Source organism: Bacillus rossius, assembly GCF_032445375.1.
Source record: "Bacillus rossius redtenbacheri isolate Brsri chromosome 4 unlocalized genomic scaffold, Brsri_v3 Brsri_v3_scf4_2, whole genome shotgun sequence".
In the NCBI taxonomy this organism is placed as follows: Eukaryota; Metazoa; Arthropoda; class Insecta; order Phasmatodea; family Bacillidae; genus Bacillus; species Bacillus rossius.
Window position 1 is genome coordinate 40,665,993 of NW_026962011.1, and position 22,664 is coordinate 40,688,656.

The window sequence follows — 22,664 nt, forward strand, 5'->3', positions numbered from 1 at the left end:
ATATTCAACAAGAAAAAAAAATTTGAGCGAGCCTTTCCGTTCTCGCTAAAAATGATTAACCTCAGTAACGAGCAAATACATGGTTCTCATTTTGCAAATACACTTGTGATAGAGAACTCTGACACAAAAATTAAAGTATAATATTTTTTAAATAATGCCGAGCGTGATACACATATTAAATTGGTTCCAACTGCATTTCTGAACGAGTAGTTTCCGCACCAGTCGCTAGAACTCGCTGCCGGAGCAGCTACGTCGACTATTGAATCATTTGATTTACAGACCGAATTTTTAAACTATAGGCTATATGAAACGATTCCGATAAGAGCGAAGAAGACTTGAAAAAAAAAAAAAAACTGAACTCCCGCTTCAGACCTGAATTTTGACAACGAATGTTTTTTAAAAATACCATCCATCCTGTTAACTTCTTTATAAAGTAAACACTATAAAGCTTGTCTTTGTGAAATTTATTCGCGCCACGGCATCACCGTGGTTGTTACACATTTCCGCTCATTGTCTTCCGTCGCATTAATGAAATTGCTCCCACCAAATGTCGTATACCGTGATCTAAGACGTCACACATTAAAAAAAAGCGCCATGGAAGTTTAATCCGCAGCGGCAGAAACGCAGTGTGACAACAGTGTGCAACATAAAATGAGTTTCTGTGATACAAATGCAAACCATACCAAGGAAGTAGCCAGTAGCATTGCAGTTGTAACTTAAATGTTTTAGTTCTGAAATCCATTAGAATCTCCTTATTTGTACAACCCAAAAACGTTAAAACTGTAACTTTGGCAGTTAATTATGCGAAAAGTCTGCGATGTTAATATTTTTATCATATGGTGAAAGTTAAAAAAAAATTTAGAAAGTTCACAATTCGATGTGTAATTACTGTAAATATAAAATCATGACCTGAAATGGGAGGCATCCCCTTGAAACAAACACTGAACAAACACGTGGGTGCGCTCCACGCCTCCAGGTTCGCTAATGTCGCTTGTCTCGATTGTTGTCCCTGTTGCAATATTTGCTCGTCACCTCAGACGTCTCGGGGGCGGCGTCCTCGGGGGCGGCGGGCTGCTCGGCGCTGGCGGCGTCGGCCGCCTCGGGCGCCGGGGGCGGCGGGGGCGGCAGCGGGGTGGTGGTGCCGGCCCCCGGGCGCGCCCTGCCGGCCAGGTTGATCCTGGGGCCCGGTCTCAGTGGCCGCGCGCTCCCTGGACTCAGGCTGATCCTCGGCCGGCTGCGGGCAAGCAACCCGCACTTTCAACCGCTGCTGCCATCTGTGTCGTCGGCAAGCAACCCGCACTTACAACTACTGCTGCCATCTGTGTCGTCGGCAAGCAACCCGCACTTACAACCGCTGCTGCCATCTGTGTCGTCGGCAAGCAACCCGCACTTACAACCGCTGCTGCCATCTGTGTCGTCGGCAAGCAACTCGCACATACAACCGCTGCTGCCATCTGTGTCCTTGGCAAGCAACTCGCACTTACAACTGCTGCTGCCATCTGTGTCCTTGGCAAGCAACCCGCACTTACAACTGCTGCTGTCATCTGTGTCGTCGGCAAGCAACCCGCACTTACAACCGCTGCTGCCATCTGTGTCGTCGGCAAGCAACCCGCACTTACAACCGCTGCTGCCATCTGTGTCGTCGGCAAGCAACCCGCACTTACAACCGCTGCTGCCATCTGTGTCGTCGGCAAGCAACCCGCACTTACAACCGCTGCTGCCATCTGTGTCGTCGGCAAGCAACTCACACATACAACTGCTGCTGCCATCTGTGTCGTCGGCAAGCAACCCGCACTTACAACCGCTGCTGCCATCTGTGTCCTTGGCAAGCAACCCGCACTTACAACCACTGCTGCCATCTGTGTCGTCGGCAAGCAACCCGCACTTACAACCGCTGCTGCCATCTGTGTCCTTGGCAAGCAACCCGCACTTACAACCACTGCTGCCATCTGTGTCGTCGGCAAGCAACTCACACTTACAACTGCTGCTGCCATCTGTGTCCTTGGCAAGCAACCCGCACTTGCAACTGCTGCTGCCATCTGTGTCGTCGGCAAGCAACTCACACATACAACTGCTGCTGCCATCTGTGTCGTCGGCAAGCAACTCACACATACAACTGATGCTGCCATCTGTGTCGTCGGCAAGCAACTCACACATACAACTGCTGCTGCCATCTGTGTCGTCGGCAAGCAACCCGCACTTACAACCGCTGCTGCCATCTGTGTCCTTGGCAAGCAACCCGCACTTACAACCACTGCTGCCATCTGTGTCGTCGGCAAGCAACCCGCACTTACAACCGCTGCTGCCATCTGTGTCCTTGGCAAGCAACCCGCACTTACAACCACTGCTGCCATCTGTGTCGTCGGCAAGCAACTCACACATACAACTGCTGCTGCCATCTGTGTCCTTGGCAAGCAACTCGCACTTACAACTGCTGCTGCCATCTGTGTCCTTGGCAAGCAACCCGCACTTGCAACTGCTGCTGCCATCTGTGTCGTCGGCAAGCAACTCACACATACAACTGCTGCTGCCATCTGTGTCGTCGGCAAGCAACTCACACATACAACTGCTGCTGCCATCTGTGTCGTCGGCAAGCAACTCGCACTTACAACCACTGCTGCCATCTGTGTCGTCGGCAGGTAACTCGCTGACCAAAATATTAGCTACACATCCACTCGCGATTCCAGGGGCTTTACAAAATGTCCATAAAAATGTCCCAGTTTCAATGACAAATCATACATTAAATCGAAGGTAAACTTACCTAGTTTTTTTCTTACAAATGTCCAATATGTCCACGTTAAGTTACACTTCACACATCCAACCTAAAGTTCAATTCTTCCCACACTTTGGTCAACGCGTCCAGAGTAATGGAAGCAATAGCCTCTTCAATTCTCTGTCTCACATCTGGCAAATCATTATGTACCTAGTGGCGGAACGTAGACACGAATCTTTAAAAAAGCCCCAAACGAAGAAAAAACGCTTGGAGTTATGACAGGTAAACGTAGAGGCCAGCGAAAAAATGCACTGTCGTCTCGACCATTATGAATCCGACGGTCAGGAACTTCAACGTTCAACCACTCTCGTGCAAAAAGATTCCAATGGGGAGGGCTGAAATCACAGATTCACTCTTGGAAAATTGCAGAACACAAAATGCTTTACTCCCAGGAGTCACCATTTTGCATAGGAGGCGATGCAAGCGAGAAAACAAGAAAGCAATACTCGCGCATGCGCTTATCTAAAACTGTTAAAGTTACTCTTTCTGATCTTGAGCCAAAACTCTACAAGGCTTACAGTTGGTATTATCAAAATTTATAACTAGGACATTATTTTACGAACATTCTGTAGTACACTACAATTACAGGTTATGAGTATGTTGATTTTTTAAAGTTAATATGAACCTGAAACTTAGTTTCTAGTAGTGTTGAGATGCTTCAGATGAATTAATTTAATGTACAATTGACGTATTCGCAGTCACGCCCAATTTCACGTAGTCACCATTGAGTTTAAATGAAGAAGAAAAAATAGCAACAAATTGCAATTCAGTAGAGATCTTTTTTCAAATACTATCTATGCTCGTTATATTTTACATTCTCTACTTACCCTGCCAGCAGTAAAGAAGTTTCTCTTATTTAAATAGCAAGGTTTTATGCACCTAAGCTATACCCAGGAAAATGGCAGGAAATTTGACGTCAGATTTTTGTTAGCATCTCCAGGTCTCACTGCGCAAGCACGACAGAATGTCGAGATTAAGCGACGGGTGACGAAGAACGCTGTTTACAAATTATCCAAGGATCTTCCTAAATTTACGGTTACGAAGTTCACTTACTGTGAATGTGAATCTACTAAAAAAATTTTTTTTAAAACATAATAAAGGGGGGTGGGAGAGAAAACATTCAAAAACAGGTCAGGACTCTTGTAAAAAAAATACTTCTTCCACGTGTGTGTTTTATAACGGAAACCGAACTGAGAAGTTTAAATACGGAGTAGTTTGTAGGGTTGTAAAAGCTGGCTGAGATTCGGGAACTTTCTTCGTTTGTTTGAGGTGAACGGTTGGATGTAAGCAGGGGCGCAACAACAGGGGGGGGGGGGCAAGGGTATTTCCCCCCCCCCTTCTGAAACCTTGAAGTAGGGGCAAACGGGGGCAAAGAAAGTGCTGTGTAATCAATTTTTAGATAATAAAACTGCTTAAATAGCACCATTTTCCACCTTCAAATACAAATTTTCCCGGGGGAGGACCCCCGGACCCCCCGCTTCAATAGGCGGGGATCGATGATTCTTTATAAAAAGGTATATTTCCCCCCCTTTAGAAATATAGTTGTTGCGCCCCTGGATGTAAGGGCACTGTGAGTGAGAGAGAGCCGGAGTGTGCCGGAGAGCGCGGGAGAGCGCAGGTGCACCAACCTGCCGGGCGCCGGTCTCAGGGTGGCCGCGGTCTGCGCGGGGCCCTCGGACGCCGTCGCGGGCTCGCTCTCATCGCCCTCGGACCTCGTCCCCTCGGAGGGCGGCGCCGCCGTGGTGGAGGCGGGCCTCAGGCCCGGTCTCCTCCGCGGGGAGTGCCTGCATCACGAGAGGCGAATCACTCCCACTTGCCAACAGATTGTTCCTCAAGACTACATGAAAGATATTACAAACTTTGTACAACAGGAGAAGCACCACAACGCCGAACGTACAATAACGCCGAAAACCATAACGCCGAATGCCAAATTGACTACAACGCCGACAGCTAGAAAACTGCTGTGTACCACAACGCAGAATCACCACAACGCCGAAATACATTAACCCCGAAAAATGTCATTGCAGGACTGCCACAAAGGTTAGGTTAGGTAAGGTTAGCACACAAATTCATTCAGTTGTTTTTCATTTTGCTCCTGTGCCCCCCCCCCCCCCCCCCCCTTCCACGCAGCAACATTTTTCGGCGTTACGGTATTTCGGCGTTGTGGTACACAGCAGTTTTCTAGCTGTCCGCGTTGCGGTCAATTTAGCTACGGCATTATGGTATTCGGCGTTATTGTACGTTCGGCGTTGTGGTATTTCGGTGTTGTGGTAACGACCCTGTACAACACATACCATAATGATATGTTGAGCGGTTTTCAAATCGCGTGGTTTCTTCTGAAGCTACGCACTCCGTGTGTGTGCCCGGGTGAGCGGGGGGCCTTAAAGGCAAAGCTTCAGAAGAAGCCACGCTATTTTAAAACTGCTCAACATATCTAATCTGCGTCTGCTTACGAAAATCGTTCAAGAATGCGTGTTTTTCAGAATAAATTTTGGGAATGAAACTCCCAGTGCAGAAATTTCGAACGTACCCAAGAGCATCGCGTTACACCTTTATATGGAAGTTCTCTGCCGTGTAATGTTGTGTGGTAACTGCTGGAACGACGAGGAAACATCGCGCCAGAGGAGGCACCGCGCTAGGAGCACCGGCACGGGGGCTCACCTCTCCGGGAAGACGGGCTTGGTGGCGGCGGAGGCGGCGCTGGAGGCCGAGGAGGACGCGTCGCCGGCGGGGTGCTCGGTGGTGGGGGCGGCGCCGTTGTTGCGGGACGGCCGGCCGCCTCCGAAGCGGCCGCGGGAGTAGCTGGGCCTCGCCGTCGACGACGACGAAGATGGCGCCTCGGAGGAGTCAGCCTCGGAGGAGGCCTCCTCTTGCCGGACCGGCTTGCGCCTGCCGCCGAACCCCCCCGAGGTGGTCCTGGGGCAGAGAGCGCGGTCCCCGTCAGCTCCAGTGGGGCACGCGTCTGTACGGTGGGACTGAATTGTTGCTCATTGGAAGGGCAGCCCTTCAGGATTTTTCTGGCAGTGGTTAGTTTGGAAAGTGACCTAACCTAACCTAAACTAACCATTGTCACAAAAATCCTGAAGGGGTGCCCATCCAAGGGGCAACAATTCAGACAACCTTTCAAAAACACCACTGTCAGAAAAATCCTGATGGGCTGCCCTTCCAAGGGGCAAGTTTTCAGGATTATTTAAACACTAAATGAAACATGTTTTCAGAAATTGGATCGGCTGCCCTTCCAGTCGCTGTACAAACAAACCATTGCCAGAAAAATCCTGAAGGGCTGCCCATCAAAGGGGCAACAATTCAGCTCCCCCATCTGTACGAGGGGCAAACATTCGCCCGGAAAGGGAGGGCGAGAGTTGACCGTCAGAAGTCATCTCTGAGTAGGGTGTTCGTGTATTGTGTACGTCCCATATTATGGCCTATATGCATGCAATCAGCAGAAAACTTTAAAATATAAAGAAAGTGTCTAAAAATATATATTTGTTTTGTTTTGCATTTACTCCGTTTTATAGCCACGCTTTTCTTGAAAGGGTCCTGATTACGAATAGCATGTAAGAACCATTTCGCTTGGCTGGTCAATTTTAGTTTCATGGTTTCATTTTGAACTTTGGGGGGGGGTGGGGAGGTAACCTGAAAACGGGTGTTTTTATTGACCTTTTAGGTGTAAAAAATTCCAAAACCTAGCATTTTAAGTGGCTTAGGAAAGAGCAGAGAGCCTTTATCTTTATTTTCCCAGCATTAAATGTTATAGATTCGCCACTTATAGTCCGATAGAAGCGCGTTATCGACGCAAAAAACCGCCTTTTGCGTAGAAGCGAAGATGAGATTGCCGCCCTTAGCGCCTCCAGTTTTCAGCGTTCGTGCGCCCACCTTAAAACTATATTCGTCCATGTGAAGGACTGCAATTTTTTACAGGACACCTTAAACTTTGCATGCATTGTGGAAACTGTTTTTAAAATGATCGGATTTTATGCAAGTAACGGTTTTTGACGACGGAGATTCTAAATGCTACTTACTAACCAAAGTCAGGCGTGGTCAAACTACGTTTGGGTGCTGCAGTATGTCGAAGGTGAGGAAGTATGTGGCTTCAAAAACGTGGCAGCCTTACTGTGGAAGAGCAATTTCTTACCTTTTTTCCCCTAATTAATCCAAAAAAAACTAAGTCTATTGGTTTGGGAGAGGTCTGGGTTAGTGAATAATCTAGGTGCGTCTCAGGCGAAAGCATTTACGCCTAATCATGCTGGGTTTCAGCATGAATCATGTGGTTTGTTCGCGGTTTAGCCAGCCACGGCAGCAATTGATGCCATGACTAACTCCCATACATTAAACTCTAGGCTATAACTAGTTAAGTCGGTCCCAGGTACAACATGCATAGACACAGGGCTCATCCACGTGGGGTTACTTATTGCAAGCAATAAGCAGGCAAGTTCAGCACAAGACAAGAAGGAGGGACCGGAAGAAGATTTGGGGCAGAAAGTTTCAACCATGTTGGGGTCAGGAGCTTGGGCCTTGTGGTCCTCAATGGTGTTCGTCAGGGGGTCACGATTGAATAGGCGGGACATAACCACTAAAACAACTATGTCGTTGACAAATACCAACATCAAATATTAAGTTTTAAATATGAAGTAAACATAGACATTTCTTAAACATTATGACTTTAATAAAAAAATATTTTTTAAAGGATTCTTAGTTTATAATTAATGGAATGGTGTATTAACGAAGTGGCGTATTGAGTGTAATTGCAAACTATTACACTTTTGAAATATTTTTCTTTACAATTTTGAATTATTTTGGTAGCAATGAAATAAGCATGGCTGTCATGTGCACATGTGCAGACGTGTGCAGGTGTTTATTATATAAGTATATATTTTTTTTGCAATCGAAGCTGTAGTTATGATTTTCAACAGTCATCCTTGGCGACTTTTCAGTTTTTTAAGTTTTTAAACAAAAGATAAAGCACTTTAACGTAGTATTTCGGTTGTTCTGTATTGGAAAAAATCTATAATCTGAAACTTTTGTGTTTAATATTCCCAGCAACGAACGACACAAAATAAAAATAAACAGGGTTCCCAACATTTTCTTTCGGAAAGCTAACGATGTTTAGGTTGTTAGGTTGCCGACAGGGGCGCAACCACAGGGGGGGGGGGGCAAGGGTATATTGCCCCCCCTATGAAACCATTTTGTGGGGGCAAACGGGGGCAAAGAAAGTGCTGTGTAATCAATTTTTATATAATAAAACTGCTTAAATAGCACCATTTTCCACCTTGAAATACAAATTTTCCCGGGGGAGGACCCCCGTTTCCCCCGCTCCAATTAGAGGGATCGATGATTCTTTATAAAAAGGTATTTTGCCCCCCGTTTGGAAATTTAGTTGTTGCGCCCCTGGTTGCCGATAAACTCCGCAAAGCAAAGAAGAGGGTTGGCTACAGGCTGGCTTGGCGGAGCGGAGACGGGCATCACCTGGATCCTCCGCCGAAGCGGCTCCTGGCGCGGGTGCTGCTCTCCGCGGGGGCGGGCTCCGTGCTGGGGGCGGTGGAGGCGGTCGGGGACGACCGGAACCTGTTCCTCGACGACCCGCCGCTGCCGCCTGGTCGCGGCCTGTAGCGGCCCCTGCCGCCCGGCGCCGGCGCCTCCGTGGTGGTCGTGGTGGTGGTGGTTGTGGTTGGCGCCGGCGTGGTCGTGGTCGTGGTCGTGGTGGTCGTGGTAGCAACCGTGGTCGTCGGAGCAGCCGTGGTCGTCGGCGCGGCAGTCACCGGGACCTGCGCGAGCCACCACGTCACTCAGGCCCACTCCACGTGTTCACTGCACGAACTTATGGCGAGGAATGAAGACGCAATTCGCCAGTGGAAAAAATGTTATTTATGTCTATTAACGTTTGTATCAGATGTTTCCCGGGACAAGAAAAATAAATAAATAAATTCAATACCTAACATGACAGGTGAAACTTTATGTAGGCTTTTGGACATAGGTACGCCATTGCTATGCTCATGTAGTATGTCAATGGCGTATGTCCAAAAGCCTACATCAGTCATGCACTCCCATTGCACAAATCTTTCAAAGATAATATGACAGGTGAAGCGGATAATCTGAAGGTCATTACTGCTAAATTATCACGATGGTTCTATGAACCCTTTCGGAGAATTTCACATCTCGAAAATCATGGTTTAGTCTATATTCTGTGTCAATATTACCTAAAAAAAAAAAGCAAATGAAAAAAAAATTGTGGTAGTTATTTATATTAAGGAACACCCATGAAGCCATTAAAAAATTAAATAACACTGTTTGTGAGACACAACGATAATGCGAAGGTAATTCCAGTGTTACAATGGGCTCCAAAGCATTTGTTTACTGGAATTATGTTCGTATATTTGAGCCATGCAGGTGAACGTACAATAAAATCTCTTACTACTTTCCGATTTCGAGTTTCATTGTGGTTCAATCACTTGGAATCATGTGCAGAATATACGATTTGCCTGGATCACCATCAGTGTGTGAATGAGATTAGGCATAGTTATTTTCGAACCAGGGATAGTTGGACGTCCTGAGTTTCTCGTTAAGTTAACGAGGGTCATGAACCATGTCCTGAGGGATCGCCACTGCAGCGATAACAATGCTGTTTGCAGCACTAAGTACCTAGTCGAAGGCGAGGTCATTAGAGACGGTGATTCCTGAAGACGTGTACCAAGGCTACCAGGAAAGGGTCTTCGCGTGGTGTGATTTCAGGCGAGGCGTGGAGAACTTTCGCCAGGGAGTGCGGGCGGAATTCGAACTGAGTGGGGCTGATCACGAACACACATTCTGCGGTACAAGCCCCGGCAGGCAGCGAAGCTTGTGTAGATTACCGCAGGATCAAGCTGTGTATGATTACGAGCATTGCATTTATTCTTTCGTTAAACATGGCCAATTGATGACGTACTGGTGGTATATAGGTACCGCAACTGCTGAGGAGGAACACACATTTTGGATAGTATTTATTGCACCGGTGCTACTTTATATACACCACGCGTGTGTCAGTCGGTGGAACGAATTGAACAACGAGGCATTGAAGAGAACCTCTCACTGCTGGGACTCACGCATAGTGGTCTGAAGTAGTTTACGGCCCACCCGCTAGTTAGTTATTGGCATCCGTAATACATTACCGACATAGCTACATTGGTTGTGAGAAGTAGTGCAAAAGGTAATATCAGGCAAAAAAAAATTAAAATTAATACGTTTTATTTAGGTAGCCACGTGTTTTGTGGTGTGACATACCAGAAAATTTGCATTTCCTACTAATTTATATAGAACATACTTTTTTATTATTATTATTAAAAAGCAGCATTAATTGTTTTTCTGTTACCAAGAGGTATGTCGTCAAGTAGTCGCTGGTAACCCAGTCCAGCCTATCCTCTTACACACCCAGTTCTACAGGTGTGGTTGCCACCCGTTCCTGACCCGATCATCAGGTCAGGAGGAAGGGGGAGGCACTACCGGCAGGTATGCATGCGTGCCCGGGCTAACAACCCCGACACGTTTACCCACTATGTTGTTGCAGAACAACATTAAGGGCTCCGCCTACCCGGGCACACACACGGTGCGCAGAGCTTCAGGAAAAACAAACGCGATTTCTAAACTACTCAAGATATCCCAGCGGGGGTCTGCTTACGAAAGGCATTTAAGAGTTCGCTGAGGGCCGAAAAGTACTTTTGATTTTGGATTAAGGTTTTTAAACGGTATTTTTTTAGAAGAGTTAAAATGGCTAAAAAAAATGCATGTTTTCAGAGTAAATTTTTTGGCGTAAAACAACCGGTACAGATCTTTGAAAGCACTTAAAGGGACTTGCATTACACCTTTTATCTTCATTTCTCCGCAATGTAATGTTACGGTCACCGCTAAAATTTCACAGTTATCCTGTGACGACGAGAAGACTGCGCGGCAATTCAGAGCCTTGTTCTCAGAGGCTATACCGCGCTATAAGCACCAGCGAGCATCCCGCCTCACTAACACACATACTCATCTGACGAGGTGGGCCATTTAAGCAGTGGCGTAGCCAGGATTTGTGTATGGGGGGATGTTAAGAAGCATGCGGCAACCCCCCTCCCCCACCCGTATAAAGTGGAGGGTGGGGAGGGGGGGTCCTTCCCAGGGAAAATTTGGATTTTAAGGTGTAAAATAGTGATATTTTAGCAGTTTTCGGTTCTTAAAATTTAAATATTGAAATGATTAAAAATTTTTATTAATTTTTAACATGAAATTTGTTTGAGTGATGAATAAGATATTAATTAAAGATTTGGTGCTAAGGGATGGGGGTGGTTGAACCCCTAACCCCCCCCCCCCTGGCTGCGCCCCTGCATTAAGACATCCCTCCCCAGTGGTGGTCGCTAGTACAGCTGTATACCTCCTCCGTGGCAGCCTCGTCGCGCTCCGTGGCGGCCTCGCCGTCCACCAGGTTGCTGCCGTTGTCGGCCTGCGCCTGCTGCAGCGCCGCGTACAGCTCGAGCGCCGCCTGGTCCATGGCGGCGGCGAGCCCCGGGTCCTCCGTGGTGCTGGCGCCGGCCGGCTCGTCGGCGGCCCTCGTGGTCTGCACGTCCACCACCAGCTCCTCCTGGGGCAGCAGCGGCGTGCTAGTGGGCGCGGCGGTGGTGGGGCGGCGGATGTGCGGTCCCCGGGACCTGGGCGCGGCCTCCGTCTCCGCGCTCAGCGCCTCCTCCGGGTCCTCTAGGTCGGGCGCCGGCGTGGGCTGCCCGCGCGTGCGGCCGGGCCGCGTGGCGCGCGTCTCGCCGTCGTCCAGGCTCGGCGTGTGGCCCCTCGAGTAGCCTGCGTGGATACCGTCCCTGTGTCTATGCAGGTTTTACCTGGGTCACATTAGCTAGCTTTTAAGCTAGGCGACCAATGGGGCGTCAGTCATGGCGCCAATCGCAGCCATGGCTGGCCAGTAAACCCCAATAAGCACACGATGCACGCGCCCTTGTCCCGCATGGTTAAAAACCCGCATGGTAGAGTGTTTGGCTTCGGCCTGAGACACACTTAGGTCCTCCCCTAACCTGGACCCTCCCCTACACACTTAGAATTAACTTAGGCTAGGAAAAAAAAATCGCGTGGATACCGTGTCTCTGCTGCCCGAGATAGCACCTACTCTTAGTTTATGTACCATCCACGTATAATTTTGACGTGACAACGTCTAAATAAATCGATGAACGCCGTCTGCACGCAGGAAAAAGTGTCCCGGTACGCACGTCATCCCGTTACGCTCATAGTACGCTTGCGCCGCATCTATATCTCTGTCTTCCACTCGATTGGAACAACCAATCGATTTGACTTTTTTTTCGAGGCACATTTAAACCTTGAAACACTCCCATTCGTTTCCTACTTTTTCCTATCATCGTCCTATCCTCAACAGAATTAACACAGATCGGGAGAAGTTAAATAGCAAACATGTACAAAAGTTATAGTTAAAATAATCTCTTCGTTGAAGTAATAAACATATTTGAATTAATGAGTGCAAATAAAAATTAAATTTATCAATTAAATTGCAGATTTCATTTCACTCCTTTTTTGTATCCATAAAAAAATAGTGATAATTCAATAAAAATGATTCAATTTTATTCATAAAAGTATGCAATCATTTCATCAATGTTTTGCTAATATGTTGTCACGTTAAACTATCGTCCGTAAACCGGCAAACAATTTTTTTTTTTAATTTAATCAATACAGTACGTTAAAAAAAACTTCCTGAAATTGGTTGTGGTATTTGTTTGCACCTGAAGCCCTGTAGGGGGAAGGGAGCAGCACCTGTCTGCGCGGTGATGTCCTGGTCGGGCGAGGCGCCGCTCGAGTGGGTCCGGAACGAGCTGCTGTCCACCAGCTCCAGGCTGGGGCGCCGCACGCTGCTGGCGGCCGGGCGGCCGCGCTCCTGGGCGGGCGGCGGCGCGGTGCTGCCCCCGGGGGCGGCGGCCACGCCGCGGGAGCGCGGCGGGAAGCGCGTGTTGGCGGGCAGGCGCTCCTCCGCCGCCTCCTCCTCGGCCGGCGGGCTCGGCTGCCGGCCGCGGAACCTGCGGGCATCGCGCGCGTGGCCTCGGCGTCAGATCGTGCGGCCAGAACACAACCTGGATCCTTGCCGTGCATAGCTCACAGCGGACTGCGAGTGTTGTGTGGCTGTTTCCAATACAAATATTGAATATTACATTATTACCTTTCGTTCTTTGTGTACGCTTTTGAAATCATAAGGTTGTGTTTGATGTCCACCCACCTCAGCTTTAACCGACTTATGCGTAAGCCTACAAGGTATTGTTATGCCTTAAAACACATACGTAGCACCAAAAAAAAGAGAGAGAGACGGATGTACCTACGAAAAAAAAATTCAGTTATATCCTATCTATATGGTCGTAGTCAGAATAAGAGTAACTTAAAGCAACGTCCTCCATGGAGGGGAAAGGTGGGGAGCAGGTACCTGGAGCCAGCTCGCGCCGGGATGACCTCGTTCACGGCTTCAGGGATGACGGTGGTGGTCGCGTCCCCGCGGTGCCTCTCGATGGTGGTGTAGCGGCCCCTGCCTTCGCCGCGAGGGGTATCCGCCGCCGAGTTCTTGTTCCTGCCGCGACCCCTGACCTTCTCCGAGGACCCGTGCTCTTCGCGGGACTCGGCCTCCTTGCGCACCAGGTTGCCGGTCGGCGGGTAGCGCTTGCTGCCGGCGGGCTTCTCCGTCGTGGTCGTGGTCGTGGTCGTGGTGGTTGTCGTTGTCGTCGTGGTCGGGGCGGCCGCCTTGGGGATGGTGTTCCTCGCCTCTCCGCCCTTCTCCGCCGAGTCGCTCAGCGTGTCGTTGTCGTCGTCGTAGTAGTAGTACACGTACTCGTACTCGTAGTCCTCGCCGTTGGGGCCCTTCTTCACCTCGATCCGCGACTGCGTGTTGGCCGACGACCCGGCGGGCACCAGAAGCTTGTCGTCCAAGGGCGAGTCCACGAAGTCCAGTGACTTCCCGACCAGGTACTCCTTGGAGCTCGTCTTGATCACGTTGACGGGGATCACCTCGTAGCTGGCCTCCTGGGGCCTCGCGCTGGTGAGAGGGGAGTAGGAGGTCGTGACCTCCGACCTTGCGGGGGAGACCGTGCTGGAGAACATACAAGAAGTTGCATAAGGTTCCTATAACTGTGAAAAAAAAATTTTGATTGAAAACTTGTAAGTATATATACATAAACTTTTTTTTTTTGCATTTAATCACCTACTACCTACCCAGGGGCGCAATAACTAAATCTCCAAAGGGGGGGCGTATACCTTTTTATAAAGAATCATCGATCCCCCCTATTGAAGCGGGAGGTCGGGGGGGGGGGGTACTTCCCCCGGGAAAAGTTGTATTTCAAGGTGGAAAATGGTGCTATTTAAGCAGTTTTATTATCTAAAAATTGATTACACAGCACTTGCTTTGCCCCCGTTTGCCCCCACTTCAAGGTTTCAGAGGGGGGCAAAATACCCTTCCCCCCCTGTTGTTGCGCCCTTGTACCTACCTATGACCAGATCATATTATCATTATGTAATAAATCAACTACACACATATTATGATACACATAAAAATTATTTAATCATAACTATTTTGTAAAACAGGTAGATAATTGACTGTCTGAATATAAACATTAATGTAGTACACAACACTTTTATAACTCTATGCATTTATTTTTATTAATAACCAGCCACAAACTTTTCCCAACTTCAGGCAGACATCAGCATTTAGGAGATGAGAAATAAGTGGGATCAATTAAAAGCTAACAGCACGAGGATTTGACGTGGTTAAGGAGAGGATGCGGAATGTGTTATTGCATCAAAAGCGATGGGAGCACTTCAGAAGTTACACATTAAATTATTGAACCAGCATATTAAAGGTGTTTAATTTGGGGCAAAAGTCACCTCCTCATCGCCAGCTTATCTAAGCTGAATGGGTCTTAAACCATGTGATGACATGTGAACTATCGGAGTAGCTACCTTGTGATAACAGTTTCTTGTTTCATCTCCGGGACGGAGATGTCGCCGGTCCTCGCGTCGAAGTCGGGTCTGGTGACCCCCACCTGGGCGACCGGCTTGACCTCCACGCTGGTCAGCAGCTCCTCCTTGCCTCGCTTGGGCGGCGACGTGTCGGGCTTATCCGCGCCGCCGCCGGCCGCCAGCTTCTTGAGGACCGCCTTCTTCTCGTCGGCGCCCTCGGCCCTCGCCTCCAGCACGCCCGTGTCGCCGCGCGGCTCCACGTCCACCCTCCTGGGCCGGCTGGTCATCACCGAGTACTCCGTCCTCACCTCGTCCGGCACCAGGGGCACCACCTCCACCTCGGCCCGCCCCACGCTCTGCTCGGCGGAGCGCTTCGAGAAGTCCTCGTGCACCGGCACCCGGTGCGCCGTCTCGAAGTCCATCGCCTCGAACCTCTTGTCGAGGAGCGCCTTCTGGAGGGGGATCTTGTGCGAGGTCGAGAAGCCATCCGCTGGAAGCACGCGCGCCGACAACATCCGTGAAGTTACATCTTAGTTTAATCAGCAGAAATATACCTCTACAAATGTATTTATTTTACTTAATCAGGGATTTCACATCTCATCGGCAACGAGGTCATTAGTAGAGACCTGAAAAATTCGCGGATTCATTTCGAGATAGTCTAGAATCCAAAAAAAAAAAAAACGTTTGCCTTTTTACTGCATCAGTGATTGGGCCACAGTTTATCTGAATGAGTGAAAAACCTTAAACAAAAGAAGTATCGAATCACTAGCGTCCCAGTTAACAGGTGTCACGAGTCAGTAGCCGGCTGAGCAGATGTAATTTTCCCGAGTGCGTAGAGGATCAATGGAGTACATCCTACAGGTCACTGAAATCGCGAATTTTTCCCGGTCTCTAGTCATTAGAGACGGCAACATGCAACGAACACAATGCAGATAATCCGGTTAAGAAATGGATCACGGTGTGTTGAAGATACCGTCTCCGCAATTTCATGGAGCGATTTCGGGAATTCGCGGGAAAAACTGGAAAATCGGAATGGCTGGACCCTTTTTTTTTTCCGAACCCGAGAAATCTCAAATTTCAAGTCCAGTGGTTTACCACTGCGCCATATTGCTCCGTTGTTTCCATGAGAATAATTTATACATCTTGTTTCTCAATGTATTCCTCTCTGTTATTAGTTTCTTACTTATCTTGAGCGGGGTGTTATTCTTAAATTTTTTATTGTTATAAAATATGTATGCTATTACAGAAATGTGGTATAAGAAAAAAACTTGGATACTGGAAAAAGAAATGGTCTGTGCATCATCCGAGCATTTGTGGGAGTGATCTCAGAAGACCTCTTTTACGTGCAGTTGATCTCCTGCCTGTGGAACTGCAACGGGAAGTACCCTCACCTGGCCTCGCATACGGCTCCAGCTTGTCGAACGCCCTGGCCGTCTGATTGGCCAGGCCTGTCTGGAACAGCACGAACTCCTCCCCTGGGCGGGGCTCCGTGATCAGCTTCACCTCGCTCTGGGGCCTGGCGGCGCACATTGCCGCCAGCACAAGCACCGCCCACATTCTGGAACAAAACAACTATTGCGTTAGTCACGTCATCTCCTAACAACTGCCACCTCGCGTCTATGCACTGTTGAACTTAGCGACCGTATTTACTTCTGTGCTGCTCCAGTTATTGCATGACAAGTTACTTTGGAGAACTAAGGGTCAATGAGAAACCCGCGACATAAAAAGTAGCAAATTACAGGCAACTCAGCGGAGATCCCTAACAAATTATGAATGAGGTTACATTTTCCTGATCATACAGGGACTGTGGAGGTCACTGAACACTCAAAATTGACATCTAGATATTTTTCTGGGCAAGATTGAATTTATTTGACTTTCGATACGCTCCAAGATCCTAGAACAACTGTTTTACCCCACATAACATAATAATCTGCAAAAGCTTGCCCAAACACATCAAACGATTTAACAAGTTTAGCATTGTGATGAATTATTCCTCCGATTTGAGGTGTAGGTGGAGTACAAAGGAGTGGTTTTCATAAGTAACGTATTTTCTTTTTTTTACGGTGTTAGCTTTATTGAGATGTAGGCAATAATCCCAACACAAATGCAGAAAGCATGTGTTGCTTGATCCAAACTTTCTAACTGAGCAATCTGAAATAATGAGAGATGTGAAAGTATTTTTCCCTTAAAAAGATTATTTCGTTACGGGGCCACTAGTTCCTCCCAGGTAGATCGTATCATATACCGATGAAGCTCTAGACCGCTACTGTGCGAGGCTGAATAGAGAGAACGGCGTGCTGGTCCACTTTCTTTTGTTCCATCCTGCGAGAGTTTGTGCTTCCTGTCTTAAGTTTCACACGCGTTACCCACGTATCACGTGTTCAGGCGGAGTAGAAAACTACTTCCCGCCTAGACTATACCTCCGAACAATCAAGACCTGCGGAACTGGCACAGCTAACCTCCTTTCCCCTTCTCCTTCAAAACCTTCCTTCCGAACGACAGCAGTTCGAATGATTGCCTAGTTAGCAGAACTGTGAGAAGAATGCAGCCCAGGTTCCAAAGAAGAATGCTGCGAGACCTAGGAAATCAAAATACGAAATAAAATCAAAATATTTTTACTCACAACGTCTTAAAAAATAAAGGCTACTTAGGAAAGATACACGTGCATGTAAAAAAAATTGGTAGTCATTAGAAGAGCTCTACTGATAAAAAATAAAACCTATATTATTTTAATTGGCGTGCAGTGTGATGGTAGGCGCGCGCAGGTTGAGGACATGTTTTGTGATTGGGCCGTTTCATTTGGTTTGGCAGTTTTTTTTTTGTGTTTTTTTTTTTGCTGCTCAGATTACTTGCTTAATGAAGCAATCCCCAGCAGTCGTTTCTGACTGGCTGACGGGGATCTTCATCATCGCCATGGCGGGCCTAAGGGCCGAGTGCCTGGACTTATCGAACCTCGAGGCCCGCAAAGGAGTACCAGACCGCGGAATGCGGCCCATAACCTCCTCCAGTTTTGATTCTGGAATAGTTTAGGTTTGACGGGACATTGGAATAAAAAATGAGGGGTGTTGTGGCGGCGCAGTGAGTTGCAGGGCCGCATGTCTGCCGACCGGGAAGCCTACAACTCACATAGTTTCGGTTCCCTACAACATGCTTGTTTTCATTGGAAACTTCTGATTTAGCGGCTGAAGTGGCGTTAGTACCAAAACGCAAAACTTCGGAAATCTTCGGAAATTCTTGCAGGGAACCGAAACTACGTGAGTTGCAGGGCCGCATGTCTGCCGACCCCCGGCTCGGCCCGGGGAAGGTAGGGTGGAGGGAAGGGAGGGGCTTCTTCCTCGGCGAAGAGCGGTCATTGCGCAAGTCCCCCCAGAGGGCGGGGCGCGGAGGAAAGGTCGCGCTGAAGACACGGCCGGTCGCTAAGTGCCGGGTGAAAGTGCCCACGGGGAGGGCGGGGGTAAACTTTTACATAATGCAGCGTCCGAGGGGAGCGCAAGTGTGCCGCGACTCCCGTCTTCTCGGTCCTCTCTGTCCTCTCTGGCTCGGGGCGTGGGCTTGTTCAACGTGCCTGGTGTTTGTTCTCTCGCGCAACGACCGTCTTCCTCCCGGTTGAACTTAAGAGGCCACTCCAGTGTTTCAGGGGCACTACGCAACCCGCGTTGACCTCATAAGATTCAATGCTATTTTCATTTTGCTTATGATTAATTAACTAATATAGATTTAGAAATGATGCTTGCTTGATATGTAAGACAACGATGCTCTTATCAAAGCCCCTTTCTTCAAAAACGTGCATAAATTATGGTTTTATACTAATCTTTACTAATGTGAATAAGTTTATTGTCTAGGTTTGAACCATAATTTATGCACGTTTTTGAAGAAAGGGGCTTTGATAAGAGCATCGTTGTCTTACATATCAAGCAAGCATCATTTCGAAATATATATTAGTTAATAAGTTATAAGCAAAATGAAAATAGAATTGAATCTTATGAGGTTAACGCGGGTTGCGTAGTGCCCCTGAAACACTGGAGCGGCCTCTTAAGGCCCCTGCCCACCCGGGACACGCACGCGCGGCGCGCAGGGCCTCAACTGCTCGAGACATACAAGTGGGGGTCTCCTTACGAAAATCATTAAATAATTCGCTGAGAGCCAATAGAGTTGCTTCGTTTCCGGATTAAGTTTTCAAACTGTATTTTTAAAAGAGTTGAAATGGTCAAAAGGCGTGGAGACTCCCGAAAGCACACAATGGACTTGCACTACACCTTTATCTTCATTTCTCCGCCGTGTAATCTCCTGGTTGTCCCATGCACGACTAGAAGACTTTGCGTCAGTTCAGAGCCTTGCGCTTAGAGGCGATACCGCGCTAGAAGCACCAGCGAGCGCCGCACTTATCATCCCGCCTTATCAACACAGATACACCTCCGACTAGGTCGTACATGCCGAGTCGTTATTCCATTCTCTTGTAATCACCAAGGTATTTTCCTGTTAACTCATTTATTCCAATAGCTCTTTTGTTTTTGACTAAACTCAATAGTGAGAATAATTATGAACACTTGCGTGATTTTTTTTACCGCTATTAGATAAGTAACATTTAATACTTATCTGTTGAGAAAATTTGAGACTGAACGTAAGCCACAATACTTTACAGGAAAAGCCCTCAAAAACTACTATTGACAAGAAAATGAAATAACCAACTTGGCATGTGAATGAATATCCACTTAACTTCTTCAGTGAAAAAAAAAAGTTTTGTGGCCGACTAAAGTAAAGCTTTTTGCCAATGTAGACATAACCAAATATATTTTGTGTTGACAACAAAATAAAATGTTCAGATGTCCACTAAGAACTTTATTAGTCACATCAATAAACAAACAAATAAATAGTTAAATTTAGGATAGATAATTATTTTTTAATAAGTACAAAATATTTGTGCAGTTATATATTTTTAAAAAAAATATGTGTTAGTCACGAACAATTTTCGGTGATAAAATACCAAAGTTGTTAAACTACAGTAGATTTTCACAGCGTGTTCCACGTGCTTCAACATTTTGCCACATAAACCATTCGTGGTTTGGACTGAACATTTCAATAGATATGACAGCGCGTGGGAAAATATTTGCACTTGAATTACAGCTAAAGAAAATCATGAAATAATCAAATTGATGCCGCATGCGCGTGGCATTGTTCCTCGCGACTACCGAACGCTTTCCTTCCATGCTTGCAAATCATACCGGTTCAACTTTTAACAACCGCATCGTTCCATTCTCCGTGTCAGACCCCCCACATCATTCTGTGGGCCCCGTTGCTAGAAGTCAAAATGCCCCCCCCCCCCCTTCTTTGTTTCTAACAGAGATAAAAAAATGTTTTTTTTTTCCTTATGTACATTGTTTTAGTTTTTTTAACCTTTTCACAATTATTTTTAAAACACATTAAAACTAGTTTTGGTTTTGTTACTCACAGTTGTAGATTCAGACACGTTCTGTACGCACAGCATATTCCGAATAATATTACTCTGGTGTAATATTTCATCGGTAACTAAATGTAGGCCTTACCTACTGTTTAATTGTTTTCTATGATTTATTTAAAATTGTTTTTTTTTGTTTTAATTTTTTTTCTTTCCTTCGCAGGCCCCCTAGACCCATGGGCCCCGTTGCCATAGCAACGGTAGCACCGGCCATGTGGGGGCCCTGCTCCGTGTTCCCGGGGCCCAAGAGCAACCACCCTAGTGAGCGGGTTCTAATCGGTGTCATTACACGTCAAATTGGCCACGCGACGCAAAGCAGGGGCGAGGCCGCAAGCAATGGTCGACAAACCTGGAGCGACAAGGTCGACACCTCGTACACTTCTCGGAACAAGCCGCGCTGTCGGCGAGACCTTGGAACGTTGGAACGTTTCAGCCGTTGTTGCCAACCTGTCCAGATTCCGACACGACTTTCCCTCGACGGCAACTCCGCGTGATACACGGGGTCGTCGGCGTAAGGCGCAATTCACTTGTGAACTTCGAGTCATGGTTCATGTTCCCGCCAGTCGCGAATGGCCCTGTGGCATAAACCAGTCGGTCCCGTTCCCAGGTCATTGTTTCATTAATATGTTTTAACACGACTTCACGAATATACTATTTTAGTGGCTGAACGTCAACTAAATGAACAAAAAAATGTAATGCATACTTTTTTTTGCATAATCAGTTGGCAAAGTTGAATTTGTAACATTTTTTTGCACTATGGATAAGAAGAACTAAATTAAATTTTAAAAAAATCTAAATTTTCTGAGTTTAAAGGTAATGTGGGTGGGCACTGTGTAGTAGCCTATGTTTCAAATTTCTTTCAGAAAAAAGTATTTTATTTTACCTTTTAAAATCATAACAATTCTGAGGATTTTAAAAGGCTGGCAAACATTTTTTTTCTCAACAAATCAAGCTATATTTACTTCAGACCTAAAAAGTTCCAGTTTTATACTCCATTTCATTCTCCTTATCCACACTATACAAAAAAAGTTACAAATGCAACTTTGCCAGCAATTATGCGAGAAGTATACGATGTTTTTTTTTTTTTCAAATTTGTGAATGTTCGGCCACTCAAAAAGTCGGCGAGTTCAACCGTGTGGAACGTGGATATAAAATAATGACCTGGAACGTGACATAAGCCCGTAAGTTCTGTGGGAAAGAAAACCACACGATTGCGTGGCTGCCTCTCGCTTCAGCAGTGAAACTTCACAGACAGATGCATAAAAAAAGTCTGCGGTCACATGAGAGCGCAAATATGCGAGTGCGCGAATAAGCAAGTGTGCTATATGCCTCGACTTATGTAGGTAGGTGTAGGGCATAAATATTCTACAATCTAATGTGCTTACTATTGATATTTCAGTATGATAAACTCCGCTGTTATCTATTCCATTGAACTTCGAGTTCATGGTAATTTCAGATGCAATATTCTGTATTCGATTTCCACGTAACTCCAGCATTGCTTTGCTGATTGAATAAGTTATCTTGTTATCTTCGATTGGCTTACGTCAGAAGTCGCCTTCCGATCAGTTCCTTGGAATAAGGCCGTGGTTATAAATAATCCGGAAACATTCGGGAGCCTTCACATCCTCTAAAAATCAATTTAAAATGTTTGGATTGAGCAAGTGTACGTATCTCAAAACGCCCATTAAAATAACATAGTTCCTTTACGCTAGTTAGTTCAGCATCATAGGTGTTCAGTTGCTTTCTACGAACATTGTTATTTTCTTCGCTGCAGAGTTTCAGTTGAACCTGCAAACAATCCACCGACAATCGGTTAGGCATTCAAACTTGGATAGATGGTGGTTGTGATTTGAACTTTTTTTGACGTGACGTCTAATAAATCGATGAACGCCGGCTGCACGCACGAAAAAGTGTCCCGTTACGCACATTGTTCCGTTACGCTGTGTCCCGTTACGCTCATTGTGCGCTTGCGCCGCACCGACAGAAGTGAAAACTTAAAACTTTGTTTATAAATGTGTTTCTACGTCAAATGTACGTAAGAAAATGAATCTGATTACTAGTATAATTTCAAGTATTTATTCTTTTATTATTAAAAAAGTAGCATCTGTCGGCGAGTGGTTATGTTATAGGTTATGTTACAATTGACTAAAAAATTATGGTGATTCATATAATTAATTTATGATAGATATTTGATTATAGTTTTTTATATGAAAACTTGTTCATAATTATAATTAAATTTATAGCTAAACGCCAGGTTTTAAAATTAATTATAAGTCATCTACACGTGAACTGTTTCGTCAACTGTTTATAAAGTGAAGTGAAAAGTTAATGTGGTTTTCATTGCTTATTACAACAACAATTTCGGCAGTACAGGTTAATTATTTTTGCATTTTAAAAATCTGATTACTAGTATAATTTCAAGTATTTATTCTTTTATTATTAAAATAAAAATGATTAAATTTTATTCATAAAAGTATG

At 46.4% G+C, this 22,664-nt stretch overlaps 1 protein-coding gene across 1 annotated transcript in view; it reads right to left on the reverse strand.

Annotated features, from left to right (window-relative positions):
* Positions 1 to 981: 981 nt before the first annotated feature.
* LOC134541837 (mucin-2) overlaps positions 982 to 22,664 on the reverse strand; it is a 56,222-nt gene continuing 34,539 nt past the window's right edge. The window contains exons 2-10 of the mRNA XM_063385533.1: positions 16,123 to 16,289; positions 14,732 to 15,221; positions 13,209 to 13,865; positions 12,551 to 12,810; positions 11,157 to 11,575; positions 8,240 to 8,538; positions 5,435 to 5,689; positions 4,402 to 4,557; positions 982 to 1,234 (exon numbers count right to left, since the gene is read on the reverse strand). Of these exons, the coding sequence (XP_063241603.1) occupies positions 982 to 1,234; positions 4,402 to 4,557; positions 5,435 to 5,689; positions 8,240 to 8,538; positions 11,157 to 11,575; positions 12,551 to 12,810; positions 13,209 to 13,865; positions 14,732 to 15,221; positions 16,123 to 16,289 (2,956 nt within the window). The remainder of the gene's footprint in view (positions 1,235 to 4,401; positions 4,558 to 5,434; positions 5,690 to 8,239; positions 8,539 to 11,156; positions 11,576 to 12,550; positions 12,811 to 13,208; positions 13,866 to 14,731; positions 15,222 to 16,122; positions 16,290 to 22,664) is intronic.